This window comes from Magallana gigas, chromosome 4 (assembly GCF_963853765.1).
Source record: "Magallana gigas chromosome 4, xbMagGiga1.1, whole genome shotgun sequence".
Classification (NCBI taxonomy): domain Eukaryota; kingdom Metazoa; phylum Mollusca; class Bivalvia; order Ostreida; family Ostreidae; genus Magallana; species Magallana gigas.
Genome location: NC_088856.1, coordinates 28532853 through 28545034, shown reverse-complemented (window position 1 = coordinate 28545034; position 12182 = coordinate 28532853). Strand labels below are relative to the sequence as shown.

Below are 12182 nucleotides of genomic sequence, written 5' to 3'. Positions count from 1 at the left end.
ACTTGTGGTAGATGTACACAGTTTAAGATGAATCAATATAAAGAACTTTTGTTTCTTGACGACGAATCTAAACAAATGCAGTTCATGTAATCATTAACATAGTTTATAAAACTCGTTGTTTGGTACGTTCATGGTTATTTAGACGGAGATTATTTTTTTCATGTGAGATTGTAAGTATAAGTTTTATTCATAGATCATTCTGTAGAAAATCTTTAGAATTTTTCAAATTAGTTTCTTTAGATAAAAACAGATAGATAAATAAAAGTTATTATAACTGTTTCCTTCTTAAAATTACTTTTCTCGATAACAATATCAGGAATATATTGTTTATAATCTTCACAATGTCAAGGTTTGTATGGAGTTTCGAAATCACAAAGCCTTGACGTTGTGAAGATTATAGTTTATCTTTATGTTGATAAGGTACCTGTTATTGCAGTGTATTTACATGTACCACTGTTGTATACGTAAAACTTTCAGGACTCCAAAGCAAAATATTTTTTTTCTCTGTTTCTACAATTAAAAAATCTTGAGTCACTCAACCATAAATGTGTATGTACTGTAGATTCCTAATTTTACGCAAGTACTTAATTCCGCGATTCAGGCGTTTACCTTCTAATCGCGACAATATATAAAATCGCGAATTCCAATTTTTATCTCAGTTTCCTGTTTTTTACAATATATGTTCAAAAATTAAAGCGAGTGTTTAAAATTTGTGAGATGTGCTTCTCGCATTTTTACGCAGATATTAATTCCTCGCGTTTAAATAGGAATCTAAAATATGTTTTGGTTACCCATTACCCCCGGAGTTCAGTCCGAATGCTATTGCGTTAATCTTTTTGCTCGAATAATCATTATTTGTTTCACAGGAAGACCTTGAAAAAGGTAGTTATGGCCCCAGCCATTTCACAATAATTTAAAAGTGGAGCAGTTCAAAAATTTAAGGGTCCTAACACCTTTATTTCAGAAACTAGTATATGATTACAGTCTGAAAATGCAACTGTCTGAAAAATCGTTTGAAAAAACAAAAATAACAACTATTGTTTAAACATACATATTGCATTTATTTTCTAATAAAAAAATTAAAATGAATTTCATTATCAATGAATATGTGAAAATTAAAAGAATCTAAGGAAACCAATGTACAATTTTGTATCTTAACAAAGATGCATAGACGATGTATTTCACTTGTATAGATTTCAAATTCGTGCGTAGTAAATATAGCGATTGAATAGCACTAATCGATAAACAAGACCTTGTCGTCCATCAAAAAAAGAATCAACTGCGTCATGATTGCGCAAATAATCATCATGAATTCAGTTTGATGAATGCATTTAAACATATTTATTTATGTTGAATTACATTGGCCCACACTTCGCCCTTTACAACTAGCTTACATATATTTATATTATTTTGTGAATGTATTGAATAGAGAGAGAGCTACACCAATGGTAGATGAACACAGTTTAAGATGAATCAATATGAAGAACTTTTGTTTCTTGACGACGATGCATCTTAACAAATGCAGTGCATGTAAGCGTGATAATGAAAAAAAAAATGAAATTCCGTTGTCAAGAACGCTGATAGTTAGGAGGAAAATAAAGGGGAATTTTTAATTTTTCATCCAAATACGTAAGTTGAACTTTTCCACTATATCTATAGAATCATTTTCGTTTATGTCAAAATAATTTCTTAAAATAAAACTTAATAGATTAATTAAAGTTTTGTTTTTTTGTGAATGTATTCCGTAGAAGGTGTCGAAATAACGAAACATGATGAAAGTTTATGATGAATTAATATGAAGAACTTTTAATTTGATTCCTGACGACGTCTCTAAACCAATACAGTGTATGCCATAACATTAGTTGAATAAATCCTTTCAAAGTGCATTGATAATTTATGCAGTTTGATTTTTGAGAAATAACACAGGGTATGAATATACAAGCATTTACATGAATTATATATGTCTCTGTCAAGGCAGTGTCTTGATAAAAGAATACCCCGCGTCATTACTGCACAAACCGTCGTTCTGGGTTGCAGCTCAGTGTTAAAATGAAATTGATAGCAAACATATTACTGAAAAGATCTCACTCATTTGGATTAACAAAACGGTTGACACTTTACAAAATCTGGCAAACGCCACGTCTTTTATTAATATCTGTAATTGAAAATGAAGTTGATTGGTGTTGTATTTAGTTGGCCCGTACTAATTCCGAATTCAATCCAAAGTTTGAGGAATCTTGTATCAAATCCGTTTTAGTTTTGAATCTTTTATACGATTTCTTCGTAGAATATCTTTTTTCTTCTTTTTTGAAAAAAAAGTTTTACCGTCCTATGATTAGATTTTGCGAAATCAATTTGAGGTTGTTATTTAAAAACCAAAATTATCATCAAGTGTACCATATATTCTTTTTTAAGTTCAAACATTTGAAATTTACCGGAAATGTCATAATATGATAGTATAAACTCCCGCGTAACAAGCAATAACAAAACATGCTTATCATGGCATTCCCGACAGGAATGTTCAATTTGCAAAGCCTAATTTAATGAATTGTAAAATGCATCTATCTATCTATCTATCTATCTATCTATCTATCTATCTATCTATCTATCTATCTATCTATCTATCTATCTATCTATCTATCTATCTATCTATCTATCTATCTATCTATCTAATGCTTGAAAAGAAGGACAAAATATATGTAAACAAATTTAAGAAGCACAATCTAAGATAAAAATAAAATTTCTTAACATCTTTTTCTTGGCTTTGATCATGAAAAGTGTTTATTGGAAAACCTCCAACTTTCTATTTAAATAAAAGAAAATCATACAAGTCAAAGTTTAAAATTGTTTTGGGAACACATAGCTGGGTTCTGAATAATGAAACTTGTAAATTGATTTATACATTTGAAAAATCAGATAATTAGATTCAAACCTTCATTATTAAAAAATAGTTTTCGTTTATTTATGATGTAAGGTTTTTACAGACAGCAATTCTGAATAAGTGCAGTACATGCACTGATGGCCATTTGCAATGAAAGCCCGTTGTCAAGGAAGTTGATCCTTCTTTGGACAATATTTGTTTCTATGTTTTGAATGCTCTTCTGAAGACAATGATAACCATTATAATATAATTATATGCATATGATTATTTTTTTATGTGAAACAGTCGAAGTTTTTACTGCATTCCTTGTTTTGCTTTCCAAAAAAGTACTCGTTGATTATGTTAATGATGTACATTCTGTATTTTTCCATTTCTTTTTCAGAACCCCCGATTGAGACATTTTTATCAGAAATCTACAGTTGTTACAACCTAATATTAGTTTACTTTACGACGGTGAAACATGGGAATTAAAGGATTGACAACGTTCATGAAAAGTAATCCACAGCTTATGAAAGAAATTCGACTGCATGACACAGAGGTAGTCATAGATGGAAATAGTTTGTACCACTTCATCTTTTATAGTAATCAATTGGATTTTCTTCACGGTGGAGATTATGACCAGTACGCATATAAAATAATTAAATTCTTTAACCTTCTCCACTGTTGCAACATTCAGCCTTACATTGTGTTTGATGGAGGAAATGATCCAAATGACATGAAATTCCAGACAAGTCATAAAAGGATGAAACAGAGGCTCGAGATGGCTATGCAACTGGCAAAAGGACATAAGGGAGACTGTAAAGTTATGCCTATCTTGGCGTTTGACACTTTTCGAGCAGTTTTGAAAGAAATTATGATTCCGTTTGCAGTTTGTGACTTTGAGGCTGACATAGAAATCGCAAAACTTGCAAATAAGTTGAACTGTCCGGTTTTGTCTGATGATAGTGATTTTTATATCTTTCCTTTAACAGCTGGATTTATACCTTTTGAAAGTGTAAGTTTCACGGAGCAGGAAACCAGAATGGAGAATGATAGTTTGGAAAACTTTCTTTCTGCTCGAAGATATCATGTGAACAATTTTGTACATTTCTTTCCATCTTTAGGTAGAAAAGTCCTCCACTTGATTGCTGCCCTCCTAGGAAATGACTATGTTGACACACAAATATTTAAACCATTTTATTCTTCAATCTGGAGGTATGAAGGCTATACACCGTTTAGTATTCCAATAACTGACAAAAGGACCCTCAAAGTTATTCTGTGGTTACGAGGGTTGAAAACATATGAGGACGGAATTTCAGCAATCACATCAAGAGCGTTAACTTCACAACATCTAGAAACTATCCTATCTGCTCTTAAAAGAACTAAGACGGCATTTACTTTTAATGCATCAGATTCTACTCTGTTTCCACACTTTAAGCAAAATAGCAGTGCAATTGAAAAATCAATACGAGGGCAAAATGGTTCGATGATTCCGGAATGGTATGTTTGTTACCATAGACAAGGCATTCTTCCGCCAAGTTCCTTAGACATAATAACATTGCGTAGAAAATTTTTGATCTCTCAGGTGGAAGATCCAAATTCAACATCCTCCTATCGGTGTAGTGCAAAACTTAGAGAATATATGTACGGAATATTGCTTTCAGAAGATATAGAAGACAAAGGATTGACAGCAGACATGATTTCAGATGTCGAGGAGTATGATCGAAAAGGGCATACACTTTTGAGTGAAACTGTTTATGCTCTTAGAACTTTGACAGGATATGGCGAACTCCCATATCTTTCAGTAATTCCAAACCTTTCGTCATCTGAAAAAGAAAATATTCTTCGTCGGATAATCGATATGCCGTCTTTTAGCATCGATTATATGACTAAGGACCTAGAACTAGTTCTGGGAATAGTTTTATTTTGGATTAAGAGAGCCAAACCACATGTAACTATTTTCCATTTGCACAGCATACTGGTCTGTTTGATAATGTTGAAATTGAAATGGGTTCTTTTTCATCATGGTACTACTGGATGTGAAAAAAATTTGATAGAAGTTACAGTTCTGGACATGACCGGTGAGTCTCTAAAAGAGGTCTTTTTCAAACTCAATCAATATAGTGCCAAAATTCACCATACCACAGAACACCCGGTTGACTCTAGTGTAATCCATGGATTTGCACAATTCCAGACTTGTCTTATGGGTACTATGCACCTAAACTCTCTTTTGATGTGCCCGTTTCCAAACCCATGCATACATCATCTATTTTCAGGGACATTTCTGTACAATGTTTATTTAGAGCTTAAGAAACAAGAATCTGCTGACTTATTTATACATAAAGTTCTTTTAATGGAATCAAGTCTTGCACAAATACATCAATGCCTTTTTGATGCTGTGATTAATGCTCTTGACTCAAAGGGAATAGCTGCCGCATCCAGATATTTTGAAGAGTGTACGGATCATACAGAAAAAAAGAAAAAACACAAAAGAACACAGCGTGTTCAAACAAGTTCCCAGAGTACCGGAAACAGATTTAGCGTTCTTTATATGAGAGAAAGTGACGAAGACTAGGAGCTTATCTGAAGGGGAGTTATATTATTATTTATCGTAAAATATACATTGCTGGTGCACATACGAATAATATACATGTATGACATGAAGAAAAGTATTATAACAACTGGAATATATTCACTGACGTCTCATTATATTTTGATCATATTCATTTGTTGAGTCTACATATTGTCATGTTATTACATGTACATGGGTTGATTGGTTATTCTCTAAAAGAAGGTACAGATATTCATAAAATACGTTCCTGACATGTTATGCTAAAGTTAAGCTTATTTACACATATTTTCGATAATCACATAGTCGACCAGAATAAATTGAAAAAAATTGAAAGAAAAGCCTCTCCTACGATAGATGCTGTAGAACATAGTACACTTGAGATATATCAATGTCACAATTTTATGCTTAACAGTACTTTAATTGAACAAACCCAGAAAACGCATCAGTGATCATGATGATTCGGGTTTGCTTTTCGGGTTGAATGGACTGAATTAATTATTCATCATCTGTCATGATCCTTATTCCATACAATCAGAAAAAGTGTTAAACGAAAATTAAGGATTATGTTGTTTATTTGCTGTAAAATCTATCTGAATATTACAACAGTTACTTATAGTAAGAATTTTATTTCGTTGCCGCAATTTTTATTATTCATTTTTATATAACCGACAATTTATCCTGCTTTTTGTTCTTTGCATGTACAATCTGTCAATGTCACTACAGATTGGATAATAAACTTGTAGTATGCACATATGTATATTATTCATATCTGAATGGATCTAAACTAGACATGTGAAATAAATAAAAATATATATATAGCAAATACAAGTATTATTATTGTTTTCTATGACAAACGGAACCTAGCGTTCCAGCCGCGCAATACAGGATCGTTTGAGTGACAGGTTGAATGCATTTAAACAGCATTTGAACAACAATTTGAGAGGATCGTAAGGATACATATCGCATTAACATATACATATAATAAGCGCAAACATTGCAATAACTCTCAAACTCTCAAACTGAGATATGCATTCCCACAGTAGGGAATGTATTTTAGGCAGAAAAATTCACTATATTGGAGCTCCACCTCCAACCCGGCTGCTCATTTCTAGTATAGTTGGTTTCAGAGGTCGTGAGTTCAAGCCCCGGCCGGGGCGGAGATGAGGAGAGACTAATTTCTCTAGTTTTTTTTTTTACCAATGTTTCTGTCCGATTTATCTGAAAAATACTGATTTCTTCTCTAAACGTTCTTCTTTTTCTCTTTGAATAACCATCTTTTAAAAGTTTGGGTGTTAATGAGTTTTAAGTTATTGAACAAAATGTGCTGCATAAATGGCTTTTGACAGAGTATACATATTCATGTTGTTTATACACATGAGATACAAAGTCATACATACAAGATATTAAATCTGTAATACCGAGGTTCAAGCAAGTCAAACATCCGAGCCAACAAGTCGTTCTTACAAGATACCAAGTCGCAAGAACGAGGATACATGTTGTAATTACGAGTCAAACGACATAAATCAGAAGAAGTCGTATATATGAGAGAATTTGTTGAATATAGGGGATCATATTATAATGTATTAAGACTCGGTCGTAACTTCAAGATACTAGTCGTACAAGCCACATAGACTCAGTCGTATTTAAGAAATAGTTTTCGAATAGTCAAGATATATGTCATATGTACAAGACAATTTCCTTACATTCTTTTCTTTCGAGTCAATTTGTCTTACGAACATTGTACGAGAAATTTAGATATACGAATGACAATAATGTCTTTAAAAGGGCGTAATTCGTACTATAACATAATTATATTAAAAGTCTAAAATTTCGCCATACATGGGGTTCAGTTTTAATTAGTTATAATAATTAAAATGAAATTTCTCATTATTCTATAAATAATATGAAACTCATTTTTTATCATTTAAAAATGTATTTGTTTATGTCAAGTTTTTTTTGTTTTGCATTACGGATTCCCCAACATTCCGCTGATAAGAGCTAACATTTTTTACTGGGATTATTGAGTTCCGTTGGAGGGATTGGTTGTTATGGGTTACATGCGATGCGTGCATATTTCATACATGCATTGATACTAAACAACTCTTCATACATTTCAGTTTAATAATCTAGAACGCAACATGCATCCTTAAAGCTGTTAACATTATTTTAACTCCATATTTTCATACGCCAAAGCTGGAATTACATACTTCAGCAACTATTAATTAAGGTATAGAAATGACAGCAGAAAATGTAACAGATTTATCGAAGTGTCCCCTTCCAAATTGTTTTTTTCCGGCGATGCATGTGTATAAAACGATGGCAACACCGGAATATACCTAGTTCGTGATATCAGGTACAAATCAAGGTGAGTTGATTTCATTCATATTATTAGTCCCCTACCGGTTTTCACCGGAGGGGACTAAAGCTTTCCTTTGCGTCCGTCTGTCCGTCCGTCCGTCCATCTGTCCGTCCGTCCGTCTGTCTGTCCCACTTCAGTTTTCCACACTTTTTTTCTTCATGCGTTTGAGGAATGATATGAAATTTGGTGAACAGATTCAAAATGTCAAACTACAGATCAAGTTTACACTTTTGTAGCGTCTGGTTGACATATTTTCGAGAAAATCAATTTTTTATATTCCAATTTTTTATTGTTTGGGTTCGATATTCTGCATAACAGTGCATTGTTTTCACAATTTCCACAAACCGGTAGGGGACGTGTATTGCTTATGCAATACTCTCAGAATGCTTGTTTTATGGATGATCGTGGCCATTTTTAGGCCATTTGTACCTCCATGTAAACAAGAGTTATGTATAAAGATATAGTAAACTGCTTAAGATTTCAAAGCTAAAATATTCAATTTTTTTTTTATTGAATGTTAGTTTATGGCCAAAAATATCATAAGCCAAAGTTTAAAGCAAGAATTTTACTGAGAATGAATTCAGCGTTAATATCGAGATTGTAGTACATTCATGTATGAAACATTACGATTATACTAGCTTAATTGAGAATTGGTTGCAATAAACACACTGAGATAATTATTTTCATCTTTGCAGTCTCTAATGGAAAAACGTGGAATTTGTCTTGTCCTCTGCTTGATCGCAGGCGTCACATTTGCAGGTATTTGCATTTAATTTGATTGATCTATGATGGTTTTGAAAAATTAATGTTTAATTTGCCTATAACTGAATAGCAAAATTATATATGCTCAGTGTCAGAGAATGATATATAAACTCTTGAATATCTCCTTTCCTTTTATCAGTGGAATGGCCAATTGGAACTTACACATTGGTAAAACCAAGATCTGGTTGTCCGCCTGACTGGCTAGAGGGCTGGACCGACCAAGATAACGAAGATAGCCATAACAGGAACAGTATATCATACGGACACCATTTTGCCGGTACCAGATTTTAAAAGTCGTTGCATTTATATGTTCTATCATAATATTAATCGCTATCTATTAGATGTAAACTGAGTTCACTATTAATGATAGTTTATCAGTTCATTAAAACAAAAATTAATTGCTGTATGTATCTGTAAGGGATTGATACATGTAATATATCGTCAAAATGCATTAGGCGCTATTCCTAATTAAGGAGGCTGGGTGATCAACTAATTAACCATCAGATGTGTCTAAATTATAAAGAAATTGTTATTTTAGCTAATATTTATTATCTAGTAAAAAAGATTCAATTATGATTTCTTTTAAAATTTGGGTATTTTCCTACATTTTTATATAGAGCTCTTTTTCCTAATGGAGATCAATACAGTCTAGAGATGTCCACGGCCATTGAGCTTCCTAATATTCCACTTTGACGTTTCCGCACCGTTCTATCATAAAAAATAGGCATCTACATCGAAGTGTCAGACATAAACTGGCGATTTCCAGCAACGATATTCATAATGAATAATGAAAATGTTATGATAAATTCTAATAATTTTACAATTTCAAATTCATTTAATGAACTATCAATATCATGTTATAATTATTAGAATTTATCATAACATTTTCATATTACATTCTCAGTTTTATTGAGAAATTCGACATGAAACACTTTTATTTTTTCGAAGAATTATACCCAAATTTTTAAACTGATTACTAGTTATGATAGTTGTGTTATTTGAAACGTCACTGTGTATCAAAACAATTCCTTGCGTCGATTGCTATGTTATTTACAAAATTCAATATTTTTTATGTCTTGTGGTCTAAACAATTTAGTAATATGTAATAAAATAAACCACAGGAAGTTTCGGAAGAAACATGAAGTTCTACTACTGTACCAAAAATCCAAACATCGGCATGAACGGCGGATTGTGGCCAGGCGGGAACTACTGTATACTACAGCATGGGGAGTCGTGTCCAGTGGGTATGGTTTGTAAACTCTAATACAAACTTTCAATACACTAAGTATTTTTGTTATTTCATGGCTAAAATCTATTCAGCTAAATCTCTCCGTATGCATACTTTCAAAAAGTCTAAGACGAATATTGCAATGATATAAGTGATACATTATCTGTAAAATTTAAAAATAGAATTTGTCTAAAAATAGGGTTAATCAGTACAAAACTAGCGTAATTTTTTGTGCGCCGTAAATTGCAACTTTTGAACACGTTCAAAATTGTAGCTTCAAGATCGGCCATCCGAAATTTTTCTGCAGCTGACCTGCAGATAGTTTCAAATTACTACATATATTATAATGACTGTATACCGTGGAATCATTTTTATTCGTGGGGGTCAATTAATGTTCGTGGGAAGCCAAAACTTTACTGGTTTTTTTGGGGACCTAATTTCGTTGGTAGTCTAATCGGGACAATTTGAATGATTATTATCTAACACATGCTTGTATATACGTTGGTGGGAACGTAAATTCATGGGCAAAGGTTATCTAAGAAAGCCATGAACATTGGTCCTCCACGAACAATCGATGATTCCACATTAGTAGTTACATGTACATATATCTGACAGCCGTACTGATCTATAAACACAGGCAACGTTATTTGTTGGTTTGAAATGTTTGGCCGACATTTAACATTGTACATGTAAGATCATGTTGTAATGAGTTAAGTTGGGTTGATTTTTAAAGGATTTCAACCTGGCTCTGTGTATTGGGATGACGAGGATTCTCGCAATGGGAACTCGCACGGAGGAGTATTACCGACGGGTTCCTACGGAAGAAACACCAAGATAAACTACTGCTGCAGGTAAATATATACCAACGGGTGCCAAAATCATCAAAATCATACCGTTATTTAATGATCTAAGGTATGTGACAATATATCACATATCTGCTAAATAATTTTGTTTATAAAACCTACATAAGTATGACATCAATGTATCATGCAAGCACTCGGTTACTGCTGAGGTATAGCGCACTTATTTTTCAATTTCGCCTACAATATAGCACTTTTGCAAACATCAGACATTATTTTTAAATATTATACAATATTTAATAAAAATTTATGCAAAAAATATGCAAATAACATAATAATCATATTAAAAGAGTCTTAATTATCTTACACGGCATCATTTAACTCTTCAAGTTTTGTTAGAGAGGTATCGGAAATTAGTTACATGTAGTATGCAATAAAAACCTAAATGATTCAGCATTTGAACCACTTTAAACAAAAAAAAATCCGATTAAAATTAGGTTAAAAAGACATCGTAGTACACGTTTACGTTGAATTTTTGAACTGAAAATTGTATTTCAATTAATGACTTTTCTATGTTATGTGCGTGGCCTAGTGGTAACGCATAGATCTTTTTTTGATTTTGCGGTCGCTGGATCGATTCAACCAAGTAGTAACATATTTTTTTCTTTTCACTTAAAGCTGATAAGAATAAAGCATTTAGATTCCATGTGCATGTATCTTATCTGCTGGATTAAAAAAAAATCTTGTTTAATTTTGAGTATGAGCACGTCCAGTGTAAACAGATCTCTTCTATAACACTATTTACGCTTATATTCAGTACATTTTGAAGGAAGGTATCACGAATCGATATACATGTACATGTATTACTGCCTTTATTCACAGAGATCTATGTTTTAATTTTTCGATGCCGATTTCATGAATTTATGACAAATCTTTGGTTACAAACGCTATTATAAAATCGGGATGTAGGTTTCGAAAATCATGTTTCGATAAGTACCGGCGTCTATTTTTAGTAACAGGCACTTTCCGTTCAAGCACGGGTGTAGGCGAAAAATGAGAAAAGGCGCTAATTTATTTATAATGTTGATTTTTATTGTTTATCTCTATTAGGGACGATGGGCAGTACAACACACCAATTGCCTTACCAAATTCTCACCCATTTTATCTGCTGAGATTTACTTCCCCTTGCCAGATGGTAAAAGGGATGTACGTCAGAGAAGAGAGCGTAGATTTTGATGACGAGGACCACAACAATAAAAACTCCGCGACTGGGAAACATCCACTGGGAACAGGGGGAGGCCGGAACCAGCGACTGATGTACTGCTATTATTCTCATTTGCGTGCTAAGTAATAAAATGTTTGTAAGAAGCACTCTCGTTTGGGATTTTTCCTCTTTTACATGCAGGCGAAATAGGAATTTGTCTTTCATGTGTAAGTTTTGACACACGAGAAAACATCATGTACATTTACTTGAATTTGTACTCATTTCTAATGGCCTTGATTTTTATTGGACCTTAAAATACAATTTAAGCCGTTTTCAAGTCTCAGAAAAAGGCACAAGACTTTTAACTCAAAGAATGTGTTTTCTCTTTAATTTCACC

General features: G+C 32.8%; 2 protein-coding genes across 2 annotated transcripts; both read left to right on the top strand.

The window, feature by feature from the left end:
• Positions 1-6190, top strand: LOC136274610 (protein asteroid homolog 1-like). Its single transcript, XM_066081889.1, has 2 exons — positions 1-170; positions 3264-6190. The coding sequence occupies exon 2, from the start codon at positions 3342-3344 to the stop codon at positions 5433-5435; it is 2094 nt and encodes a 697-aa protein (XP_065937961.1). The 5' UTR covers positions 1-170; positions 3264-3341; the 3' UTR covers positions 5436-6190.
• Positions 6191-7720: 1530 nt separating this feature from the next.
• LOC105331077 (uncharacterized) lies at positions 7721-11950 on the top strand. The gene is made up of 6 exons (XM_011433113.4): positions 7721-7797; positions 8487-8550; positions 8693-8830; positions 9675-9797; positions 10515-10632; positions 11692-11950. The coding sequence occupies exons 2-6, from the start codon at positions 8493-8495 to the stop codon at positions 11930-11932; spliced, it is 678 nt and encodes a 225-aa protein (XP_011431415.3). The 5' UTR covers positions 7721-7797; positions 8487-8492; the 3' UTR covers positions 11933-11950.
• The last annotated feature ends 232 nt before the right edge of the window (positions 11951-12182 follow it).

What these genes read in the sequence shown, in the direction of transcription:
- LOC136274610 (XM_066081889.1), top strand. Translation starts at nt 3,342, where the DNA reads ATGGGAATTAAAGGATTGACAACGTTCATGAAAAGTAATCCACAGCTT.
- LOC105331077 (XM_011433113.4), top strand. Translation starts at nt 8,493, where the DNA reads ATGGAAAAACGTGGAATTTGTCTTGTCCTCTGCTTGATCGCAGGCGTC. An exon ending in CGCAGGCGTCACATTTGCAG is followed by an intron (nt 8,551 to 8,692) that starts GTATTTGCATTT and finishes TCCTTTTATCAG; the next exon opens with TGGAATGGCCAATTGGAACT. An exon ending in AAGATAAACTACTGCTGCAG is followed by an intron (nt 10,633 to 11,691) that starts GTAAATATATAC and finishes TATCTCTATTAG; the next exon opens with GGACGATGGGCAGTACAACA.